Here is a 12,112-nt window from a genome sequence, read left to right as displayed (position 1 = left end):
ACAGAAAAATTAGAGCCAACTGCCTGCTGGCCCAACGCCTGACTCTACCCATCTGTAAAATGGAGATGTTTCTGGGGGATAATATTGGATAGCAGATAAACTTTACATTAAAATCATATCAAATCAAATATGCATAAATAGATTATACAAAAAAGACAGGATTAAATAATTAAACACATCAGCTGCAGTTCCAGATGGGCTCTTAATTACGTATTTCAGGATGTGATGTTTTATTCCCCCACCAGACATAATAACCATTTTCTTCTCTTTTCTTTCCCAGCATCTGAGAGAGCAGTTCCTGAGCAAAACAAAACAGAAACAGGACAGGTAAAACATCTGTGAAGTATTTGACGTATATCACTTAAATTATACAAATTCACAGTAGTGGCTGGGCATGGTGACTCATGCCTATGATCCCAGCACTTTGGGAAGCCTGGCGGGCAGATCACTTGAGGCCAGAAGTTTGAGATCACACTAGCCAATACAGTAAAACCCTATCTCTATTAAAAATGAAAAAATTAGCTGGATGTGGTGGCACATGCCTGCAGTCCCAGCTACTCAGAAGGATGAGGCATGAGGAGCGCTTAGACCCAGGAGGCAGAGGTTGCAGTGAGCCAAGATTGTGCCATTGCACTCCAGCCTGGGCGACAGAGCAAGACTCTGTCTCAAGAAAAAAAACCAATCAACAGTAGAAGTTTGCAGAGATGAACTAGGAAAAGCAGGATATTGCTAAGTGGCAAAATTAATTGCAATGATTATGAAATAGCCCAAGAATTTGTAGACTTGTATTCTTGGCAGAAATAACCTTGATTGTTACTTCTGTGTGTGCTGATGCTTTGAAAAGCAAAAAGAAGAAAACATAAAAAAATGCAAGATCATTGTGTGCTCCTTCTGCATGGCCCAGAATTCATGACATACTGCAGAATCAACACCTGATATCAATATTCCTCTTATTTTCTGGGGGTACTGTTTGTTTATTTTTATTATTACAAAAGTGATTCAAGCCACTTTAAGTGAAAGCTTCAGGCAGTACAGATGTCTGTAAAGGATACGTGAAGGTCCCCCATCCCCTTTTTCTTCTTCCCCATCTCTCTCTCAGACACTGTCTGTTGTCCTGCCCTGGTTGCTATGCCCACTGTGTGTTACAGAATGGAACAAAGAGAGAGGGAGAAAGCATAGCCTGGTCAATGGAGATGGCATAGTCCTGGCAAGATGCCTCAATGCCCGCCTGCAGAGCAGCACCTCTCAATTTTTTTCGTGTCAGGGTCCCTTTATACTCCATTATTTTTTTTAAGACATAGTCTCACTCTTTTGCCCAGGCTGGAGTGCAGTGGCACAATCTTGACTCACTGCAACCCTCACCTCCTGGGTTCAAGAGATTCTCCTTGAACCCAGGAGGGCTCAGTGAGAACCTTGGTTGCAGTGAGCTGATATCGCGCCACTGCACTCCAGCCTGGCAACAGAGCTAAACTCCGTCTCAAAAAAAAAAAAAAAAAAAAAAAAGAGATTCTTCTGCCTCAGCCTCCCAAGTAGCTGGGACTATAGGTGTGCACCACCATGCCCAGCTAATTTTTTGTATTTTTAATACAGACGGGGTTTCATCATGTTGGCCAAGCTGGTCTTGAGCTCCTAACCTCAAATGATCCACCCATCTTGGCCTCCCAAACTGCTAGAATTATAGACATGAGCAACCACACCTGCCCTATACTCTTTTTGTTTTTAACTTGGATTTTACTTGTGTATGTAAATAGCAACATGAGTACAGGGAGTTCTAAGGCTTGTGGCTTATATCTAAGTGAAAGGACTTCAGATTCATTTGCTTGTAGGATGGCATTACCCAAGATAACAGAGGCCTAGTATAATTTTTCCTGGAGAAGAAAGTCCGTTTAATACATTCAATGCTGACTTCTCTGCCATTTTTTTGTAAAAATACTTATTGACCATATGAAGTTTCTATTGCTTACCTATAACTGATTAAAATTTGCAGAGAATGGAATTTTCTACTTGTTTTCAGATGAATCCCTCACATTTCCTGGCTTTGGAAAGTTCTTCTTCCAAAAATCTTTCATGACTCTCTATCCTTGTAAGCCCGGGTCATATAATCTCTCCTTTCTGACCTGTACAAATTCAACGGGTTGTTGCAGATAATGAATAGAAGCTGCTAATCTCATGAAACCAGGTGGAAATATCCGCTGCTTTATTTTTGAACCTCTAGCCAAAACAAGTCCAACAAGGCCAACCAAACTGATAACACCTAGTCCTGGAAAAAATCCAGCAGGTGCATTTTGGAGCTATTCATAGCTGTCTCACCCCCATTGAACCAAACTTTACATCTTGGGCTTCATTTGGGAGGACCTTTCCTGACACCAACATGTATATAGCTCATGACAATGTCAAAGCTGAGAGATGCTTTTCTCAAGCTGGGTTTAGATTGGCCCTCGCGAACTCAGTAGAGTAAAAGCTCATAAAGCTTCCTGGGATTTGTGGGAGGGGAGTCCTTTTTTGGTGTTGCATAGACTTTGAAGGTGAGTAGGCTCAGGCTGGCCAGGCCCACGGTCCTCTGAACCACCTTGAACATGTTACCGGCAGTGGGGGCTCTCACAGGGCCATTTTATACTCTTGAAACTCAGTTTCTAGCCTGGGCAACATGGTGTGACCCAATCTCTACCAAAGTAAAAATGAAAAATAGCCAAGTGTGGTACCATGTACCTGTAGTCCCAGTTACTTTCGGAAGCTAGGGTGGGAGGATCACTTGAGTCCAGGAGGTTGAGACTGCAGTGAGCCTGGTTTGTGCCACTGCACTACAACCTAGGCAAAAGAGAGAGATCCTGTCTCAAAAAAAAGTAATAGTTCAGGTCTCATGGCACACTCCTGTAACCCCACTTTGGGAGGCTGAGACAGGAGGATTGCTTGAGCCCAGGAGTTTGAGACCAGCCTGGGCAAAACAGTGAGATTCTGTGTCTACAAAAAATTAAAAAAAAATAGCCAGGCATGGTGGTGCAAGCCTGTAGTCCCATATACCCAGGAGGCTGAGGCGGGAGGATTGCTTGAACCTGGGAGTTCAAAGCTACAGTGAGCTGTAATCGTTGCCACTGCACTCCAGCCTGGGCAAGAGCAAGACCATGTCTCTATGAAAGAAAAAAAAAATCCGTTTCTTAAAACTGAGACTTTGCTTTGTTTTATTTTTGATTGTCTAGACTGTTCAGCAGAAAACACAGAGACATTTTTGCAATTAAAAAAATTTTTTAGGCCAGGTGTGGTGGTTCATGCCTATAATCCCAGCACATTGGGAGGCTGAGGTGGGCAGATCACTTGAGGTCAGGAGTTCGAGACCAGCCTGGCCAACATGGTGAAACCCCATCTGTACTAAAACCCCAAAAATTAGCCAGACGAGGAGGCGAGTACCTGTAACCCCAGCTATTTGGGAGGCTGAGACAGGAGAATCGCTTGAGCTTGGGAGGCAGAGGTTGCAGTGAACCGAGATCATATCACTGCACTCCAGTGTGGGTGACAGAGCGAGACTTGGTCTCAAAAAAAAAAAAATTTTTTTTTTTTAAATCCCAGCAATTTGGAAGGCAATGATGGCAGGAGGATCACTTGAGCCCAGGCATGGGAACATTGTGAGATACCATCTCATTTTTAAAATTAAAAAAAAAAAAGTAAACTTTTCCTTTAGGTTCAGGTACATGTGCAAGTTTGTTACACATGTGTCTGTATTTTAAAAAAATTTTAAAATCAATTCATTTAAAAATAACAAGAAGCCCACTTTGTACTAACGTAACATGTTTAACAGCAACTAACTCTATTTTGAAAAGAATATTACTGAGAAAAATGAGTGAAAAAATTAGTGAGAAAAATGGCATTGTTTTACATTTCTTGCAAATCTCATTAATGCCTGGCTTAATAGGAGACAGAGGGATTCTCATCTCTGCTTTCCACATTCTGTATCAGTGAGAGCAATGACATCACACATCACATAGCCTAGGGAAAGTCTACTGTATATCTCATGAGAGAATGACAGGAAAAATGGCAAAAACGTCCCATGAAAATCATTTTGCTCTCATGAGCTCCACATCTAGACTTTGAGAACCACTGCTGTAAAAAATGGGAAATTAAGTTTCATTTTCTCTTTAATCCTGTTTTCCCTGGAAGCCTAAGTCAGCCATGAAAAGAGCAGCACAGGGCTAGGGAGACCTCAATGGATTTGAGCAGTAGCCATGAAAGGGATTTGACTATGGAAAACACAGCTCACAACAGTTATTTTTTACCCTCAGACTCCTGAGGCCCACAGCCCCTTATGCCTGTTGTCTAACACTAAGGAAAATTTTGGGATATGGGCAACGTGTTTTAGATTTTCAGAGATTTTTGGCAAAAGATGGTGAAATGTGGTTAAACTGCTGGTGGTTGTAAGGTACCCTTGGGTGGGGATGTTATCCTGTGAGGGTGGTGTCTAGCAGTGACTGGGCTCCTCTCCTTGCCTGTGTCCCATCAGATGGATGGAATGCCCACACTCACGAAGGATGAAATAGTCACCTCCCAACTACTGATGGTCGTTGTCCCCTCCTTGGGATTTGTGCTGTTGGCATTGCTCGTGGCATTTATTTTCAGAGGTAAGGAGGCAGGGCCAGGTGATGGAGCACTTCAGAACCCTGATGACTGCAGGAGGATCTGGAGTTCTATCCACTTCCTTCCCCTTTCTCTCTCCGCAAATAGGCTCAGTTTTGTCACTGTCTCCATCCCAGCCAAGGAAGTAACAAGTAAGCTCATTCTCCATAAGCGGCTAATGCCTCTGTGTATTAACCTCCTGGTAGAGCTGACATTTTGGAAAAGAAAAAAAAAAAGCAGAATAAGAGCACCTTCATTTATTGGACATTTCTGTGCCAGTCCTGATGGTATACTCTTGACATGCCTAATTCATTTTATCCCTATGACTGTCTTAAGAGGAAAGTATCATTATTATCACTATCTTTGTTCTATGGTTGAGAAAACCTTAGCTCGTCTCTTCTTTTGGCTAGGATTATTGCAGGAAGAAGACCATGAACGATTCCTGGTTTTTTTTTGTTTTGTTTTGTTTTTTTGTTTTTTTTTTTTGAGATGAAGTCTCACTCTGTTGTTCAGGCTGGAGTGCAGTGGCACGATCTCAGCTTACTGCAACCTCCGCCTCCTGGGTTCAAGTGATTCTTCTGCGTAAGCCTCCTGAGTAGCTGAGGCTACAGGTGCTCACCACCACACCAGCTAATTTTTGTATTTTAAGTAGAGACGAGGTTTCCCCATGTGGGCGAGGCTGGTCTGGAACTCCTGACGTCAGGTGATCCACCCACTTTGGCCTCCCAAAATGCTGGGATTACAGGCATGAGCCACCATGCCTGGCCTGATCCTGGTTTTCTTAGGTGTTCCCTGAAAGCAAGTCACAGGTGGCTTCAAGAGTAATGTGATTCCTTTCAAATCGTGCAAAAGTACTTATATGTTCATGCCTACATTTTTCAGGGGACAAAGTCTATAGTTTTCATTAAATTCTCAAGCTGCTTCATGACCTTGCACCTCCATCCCACCCCACCCCTGCCCCCAAAAGTTTTTAAACACTACAAAAACGAGCCATGAAACAGAGCTTATGGTTTTCATGCAAATTATAGGCACATGGCACCTGGTGCTGTTGTAAAATGCAGATAAATTGGTCTGTACTCATTAACAAAAGCTGTTTCAGGGAAGTACATCAGAAGATGAGACTAGTAACCCTCTCAGCGGATTGGAACAATAGTGAAACTTGTATATTTCAACACCTGCCCCAGGTGCAAAAGGAAATTTAAAATTTACTGGAATCCTGCTGTTAGCCTTCATACAAAGGCATGGTTACAGTTTTGAATTCTGAGTGTGTCTCATAAAGAAATGTTTACAAACCCAAGTGAGTATTTGAATTCTGGATAGGCAGATGACTCAAAATGAAATAGCTTAACTCCATTGCCCACATGTTGGAACGAGTTTGTAATTGATGAGCACTGACTGGTCTAAAACAGCAAGCACTTGACCTGGGAAAGGGAATGGCTTTTTCTGCCAAAGCCAGCCACTGGTTCTCGCCTTTGGCCCGTGTCTGCTTTTTGGGAGGCAGCACTGGATATCCCCCAGCATTTTGCATGTTCTATCCACCACAGCCACTCTGCTCACACTGCGGCCTTGTCTTTTCAGAGAAACTCATGGAACTCAATTGTTTGCAGAGGCACACGAGGTAATTTATCTTGCATGAATGGTGGTTGTAATGATTGTACAAGCTGTTACAAATGATTAGCTGCTACTCAGTGGTTTAATGACTTGAGCTTGTGTTCTGATTAAACATAGAATTGGAAAGATGTGACATTAGAAGGGAAAAAGTTATGCAGATTTAGCTCACATTAACCTGTGTCTTGGTTAACACTGTGTCTGAGCAAAATGCCAATACAAAGGCAGGTGGCATTAATAGAAGCATAGCATGCAAAGGAAAGGTGATACAGCACTCTGTTCTGTTTGAAATTTTTTGTTTACCTATGGGTAAATTAGTTTAAGAGGACATTGTTAAACTGGAGTTTATTGAGGAGAGTTGGCAATATGGAAAATGAAAAAAGCATGTAGAATATTATTCCTGGGAGTTGGTTCCTCTGCCCAATTAGATCATGGGAACAGCTTTTTATTTTGGGGCCTTTTTAAAAAGAGTATTTGAAGATTCTCTAGTAGGGGATTTTAGCCATCTGCCCTTTTGGAAAAGAAATGAAAAGACTTGGTGTAAATTATCAATGAAGGCCTTGCCTTCACTAATTAATTGCATTAATAGTGTGATATGTATTAACAAATAGGAAAATTGACACCCAGCAAAGTGACCTTTCAAGGTCATACTTAGAGACCTTTTGGTAAATAAATGTATTAAATCATGCTTTTAGATTTTGCTAAGAAATTTCTTTTATCTCCTTATTATAATGGATTGGCAGAAACTCTTTTCCCCCGCAGCCCCAGTTTTCCTGCCTGTAAAATGTAGAGCTTAAACTGAATGAACTGTGAGCCCTTTGAACTTTAAGGGTAATTGGATTGTAACTTAGCAGGATCTGTCTTTCATTTTGTTTTCTAGTCTTGTGTTTCCCATTATCAGCCTCTCTCTTCTGTTTACAGGCTAGGCAGCACTGGAGATAGTAAAAATGTCCTCAGTGATACGCGGCATGGAAGTGAAGAGGAAGATGGCTTTTTCACCCTCTAACATGCTACTTTTCGTTAGGCTTGAGAATGGGGTCATGAAAATTGAAGTGTCAAAATAAATTAGTAGGTTTACTTTTTTTGTTTGTTTCATAAAAAAGACTCACTTACCCGGTGGATGTCATTGATACACTCTTGCTTTAGTTTCACAAATGAAAGGTACTCTAGAGACAGCACCTTCTCTGTCCATGCTTTAATCATCTCTGTAGAAGTGATCTTTTATACTATACTAGAACACTTTCAGTGATGGTGAACTCCTTACCTCACCCAAGGGAGTCCATTCAATCTCAGAGCAGTTCTGAGATTCAGAAATATTTAAAGCAAAATCTATCTCCTGATGACCTCTGCCTATGGATTCTAGTTAAATTCATTGTGCCTATACAGAACATGTCTTTATTAAGGGCTAGTGTTGTGTGAACTAACAGGACAAAAATTCTATAGCCTCCATCAGTCAAGTAATAAGACTGATTTCTTTTCTCTCTTAAAGGTAATGTCAAGAGAGTAGAAATCCAAAAGATGGCTACCTTTGGAGAACCATGTACTTATTCCATTAATGTTGCTATTGCCCTAAGCATGCTGGGAAGTACTGGAGAGTGGTTAACTCTTCAGGTATTGGAAGGAGAACCTCATGTTTCTCTAAGTTTCCTTGCTTCTGGGATGCAATTTCTGGTCCTTTTGTTACCCTAATTACCTTCGTCTTGTATGTGTTTGTATCTCTCCTTTTATGCCCAGCTTTCAGAGTTTAGTGTCTCGCTGCAGGGATGATAGGAGCAGCACAGAGCCTATGCTTCATTAACAAGGCAGGAAATGACAAGGAGTCACACCATAAATTTGACTCACTTCTTTTTTTTCTTGAGATGGGGTCTCGCTCTGTTGCCCAGGCTAGAGTGCAATGGTGGAATCTCGGCTCACTGCAACCTCCACCTCCTGGGTTCAAGCAATTCTCCTGCCTCAGCCTACCGAGCAAATAGCTAGGGTTATAGGTGCCCACCACCACGCCCAGCTAATTTTTGTATTTTTAGTAGAGATAGGGTTTCACTGTATTGGCCAGGCGGGCCTCAAACTCCTGACCTCAGGTAATCAGCCGCTTCAGCCTTCTAAGGAGCTGGGATTACAGGCTTGAGCCACTGCACCCAGCCAACGTTGACTCACTTCTAAAACTCCTAAATTTTCTATTATTTTCTTTTCACATTTGAGTGTCTTTAGAGTTGACCATAGTGTCACAGCTTAATTCTTGCTTGGGGGATTTAATTTTGAAACAAAAGAGTCCATGGGAGTAAAATGTGATGAATGACAGCAATATTCAACCAGGGGCAGTGCTTAGATGCAAAAGGAAGGCAATACAAGTAAGTTTCTCTAAATATAATTCATGGAAATGTGCTCCTCAGTAACAACAGGTTTATTTTAAAACTTTTTTTTTATTCATTTTTTTATTTTATTTTAAAACTTTAGTAACTACTAACATGAGGAACCCTGGGAGAGAGATTAAAACAAACAGTTGTTGAACGAATGAATAAAAAACATGTGTGTCTGAGTGAGAGGGGCTTCTGGCTGGGTAGAAATGTGGGAAGTAAGCCATATCTGAAAGACATTTCTGTGAAGAACTTCCCAGCATGTTGATAGCAACATTAATGGAATAAGCACTTGGTTCTCCAAAGGTGTCCATCTTTTGGATTTCAGCTTTCTTGACATTACATTTAAGAGAGAAAAAAATCAGTCTAATCACTTGACTGGTGAAGCCTATAGATTTTTTGTCCTGCTGATTCACACAACACTGATCCAGCAGTTAGTAAAAATCCACCTCACCTGGGCACTTGGAATAAACTGGCCCAGGGCAGCCTGACTTCTGACTCGTTCAGTTGCTGTTGGGCAGAATGATTGGCCCCAATGATAAAAACAATGAGCAGCAGATTGGCAGTTTTTTTTTTCTTTTCTTTTTTCTTTTTTGTTTTTTGAGACAGAGGTTCACTCTTGCTGCCCAGGCTGGAGTGCAATGGTGCAATCTCAGCTCACTGCAACCTCTGCCCCCGGGGTTCAAGTGATTCTCCTGCTTCAGACTCCGAGTAGTTGGGATTACAGGTGCCTGCCACCATGCCCATCCAATTTTTTGTATTTTTAGTAAAAATAGGATTTCACCATGTTGACCAGGCTGGTCTTGAACTCCTCGCCTTAGGTGATCCACCTGCCTCAGCCTCCCAAAGTGCTGGGATTACAGGTGTGAGCCACTGCACCTGACCTTTTTTTTTTTTCCTCAGGTGAACTTGGCTTTTGTTAGCTTAAGATACAGGTATTGATTGACTTATGACCTATGCAACTTATGACCATTTGACTTTACGACCACAATCGCTAGCCACGACTGCTCCACGTCTGGCAGTGCAAACGTTGCCCAGCTGGGCGTACGACAGTGCGGACCAGCTTCCGGCAGCACTACCATCTCCGCGTGTACCATTTCAACCATAGATATAGCCTACTCAACTTACGACCAAATCGTGTTACAACCGGTCTGCCAGTCCCAATCATGGTTGTAAGTCGAGCACTAGCTGTACCTGAAATGAGTTGGTCTAATGTGCTAAACTCAAACATTTGTTTAGAAATGTGGGGGAAAGTGGGTCTAGAGTCAGGTTCAGGACCTGAATTTTCCCATCTGGAAAAGAGTGGGGCTAGATGGCTTTGGGTATGTAGTCAAGTTAATGATACACCCCACCCTAACTTCTCATGCCCCCTATCCATCTTCCCAAACCACTGCCATTATCGATGTCGTTACCAACTTGGGTCTGACTAGAAAAAGAAGACAGCAGATACCTCCTAAACAGAACATTTAAACTCAATGAATATTTTTCTGTTTTGCAAAGGGCTATCTTCAATCAATTCACAAATATATTTCTGAAACTCCTTGTTCAGACTAAGAAACACTGACATGAGCAATCATACTATTTTAGAACTGGTGATGGCCTCCAGGAGCCTCTGTCCTAGTAGTTCTCAATGTTAGCTGAACAATCAACTGGAGAGCTTTTAAATGCCAATTCCTGAGTTCTACCCTTTAAGAGATTCTTTTTGTAATTAGTCTGGGATATGACTTGGGCATCTAAATTTTTGAAAAATGTCTCGAACTGGTGCCAATGTAGAACCAAGGTCTATAAAAAAATTCTGGTCTAGTCTGGTGGCTCTCAAACAATGCACTTCAGACCAGCAGCCTTAGCATCACTGGTACTTTATAGAAATGCAGATTCAGGTCCTTCACCCCATATCTCCAGAATCAGAAACTCTGGGGTAGAGCCTAGCAGACTGTGTTTTAACAAACCTCCAGATGATTCCGATACGTGATAGAGTTTGAGAAATGTTGCAGGTAGTAATTCCTAACAGATGGATTGAGAGTTCAAGAAAAGAATCTCCCTTTTACCAGGGCTGTGTGGTGGTGGGCTTGGCCAGACAGAGGGTCAGGAGCTTCCAGTACCAGCAGCAAAGATCCTGCTGCTTCACCTCCTTTAAGCTGATAATGCTTTTTGCCTGGATTCTTGCAGTACCTTCCTAACTATAATCTCTGACTTTACTCCTTTTCCTCTCTAATCTGTTCTCCATGCTGTGGCAGAGATACCCCTTTTCAATACAGGTCTGGGATTTCTATCTCCTGACTTCTAGCCCTTTTCATCCTTGGCCCCTAGACCTACCTAGAAGCAGCAGCACATTTAGCTCTGCCTGGGGCAGAGGTGGCAAACTCCATTGACTTCAGAGGCCAGGCAGCTGATACAGTTGAGGGAGTCAACAGGAGATGACGTGGCCCATGATAAATTGAAGTGCGTGTATGTCCACTTAAGGGCGTTAAAATTTAAAATTAATTACAATAATTTCCTGGGCAAGCAAAGCATGGCTGTGGACTAAAACAAGGTAGCCAGTTTGAGACTGGGAGTAGGGGGTAGGTTTTAGTAAAAGATGAGTTAAAATATTTAATTCTTTTATCGAGACTCCTTGATCAGAGAAGTCTGTGGATATAGTTGTTCCTCTCATTCCCTCTCTGTGTAATCAGGATGAATTGTTAGCATGTATAAATAACTCTTTGGCATCTATTGTATGTGGGGCCCGGGAGAGAGAATTGCTTCTTTTAAGAAGCTTTGAATCTGAATGAGACAAACACACATGGGAAATGCAATAGAATAGGCCGGGTGAGGTGGCTCACAACTGTAATCCCAGCACTTCCGGAGGCTGAGGTGACGCATCACTTGAGGCCAGGCGTTCAAGACCATCCTGACCAACATGGCGAAACCCTGTTTCTACTAAAAATACAAAAATTAGCTGAGCCTGGCGGTGGGCGCCTGTAAGTCCAGCTACTCAAGAGGCTGAGGCAGGAGAATCGCTTGAACCTGGGAGGAGGAGGTTGCAGGGGGCCGAGATCGCGCCACTGTACTCCAGCCTGGGAAATGGATTAAGACTTTGGCTCAAAAAAAAAGTAATGCAATAGAATGGAATCAATGTTGTTTTTCCATTTCCATAAAGAAGGAACTTGATTCAGTATGTGGCTGTTACAGCTAATGATTATATGATGGATCCACAATCAAACCTCACAGTTTAAATCAGGGGCTTCCAATCTTTTGACTTCCCTGAACCACATTGGAAGAAGAATTGTCTTGGGCCACACATAAAATACGCTAATCATAGCTAATGAGCTAAAAATAAAAAATTGCAAAAAAAATCTCATAATTATTTTTTTAATCTCATAATGTTTTAAGAAAGTTTACCAATTTGTATTGGGCTGCATTCAAAGCCTTCCTGGGCCACATGCAAGCTCGATTTAAAGCAACCTAATTCTTCAGCTTTCACTATGGCCTTTCTAGGCCAAATAAAATAGATACTATCAATTTGTACTGAGCACCTACTATATTCTGGGTCCTGAATTAACTGT

The 12,112-nt window shown here is 42.0% G+C and overlaps 1 protein-coding gene and 1 pseudogene across 3 annotated transcripts in view; one reads left to right on the top strand and one right to left on the bottom strand.

The window, feature by feature from the left end:
* Nucleotides 1–7,325, top strand: part of TIMD4 (T cell immunoglobulin and mucin domain containing 4) — a 42,051-nt gene extending 34,726 nt beyond the window's left edge. The window contains exons 6-10 of one of the 3 annotated variants that reach the window (XM_032263769.1): nt 281–327; nt 4,493–4,610; nt 4,712–4,757; nt 6,184–6,223; nt 7,135–7,290. In XM_032263769.1, coding sequence (XP_032119660.1) covers nt 281–327; nt 4,493–4,610; nt 4,712–4,757; nt 6,184–6,223; nt 7,135–7,155 — 272 coding nt within the window. In that variant the 3' untranslated portion in view covers nt 7,156–7,290. Of the gene's footprint in view, nt 1–280; nt 328–4,492; nt 4,611–4,711; nt 4,758–6,183; nt 6,224–7,134 lie in introns of all 3 variants that reach the window. The other 2 variants (XM_032263768.1, XM_032263770.1) reach the window with 2 other exon arrangements.
* Nucleotides 1,674–2,694, bottom strand: LOC116540297 (annotated as a pseudogene).
* Nucleotides 7,326–12,112: the final 4,787 nt, after the last annotated feature.

Source organism: Sapajus apella, unplaced genomic scaffold, assembly GCF_009761245.1.
Source record: "Sapajus apella isolate SASKATOON/1434 unplaced genomic scaffold, GSC_monkey_1.0 scaffold138, whole genome shotgun sequence".
Lineage (NCBI taxonomy): Eukaryota > Metazoa > Chordata > Mammalia > Primates > Cebidae > Sapajus > Sapajus apella.
Note: the sequence above shows the minus strand (reverse complement) of the source record. Positions and strands in the feature narration are given on the sequence as shown.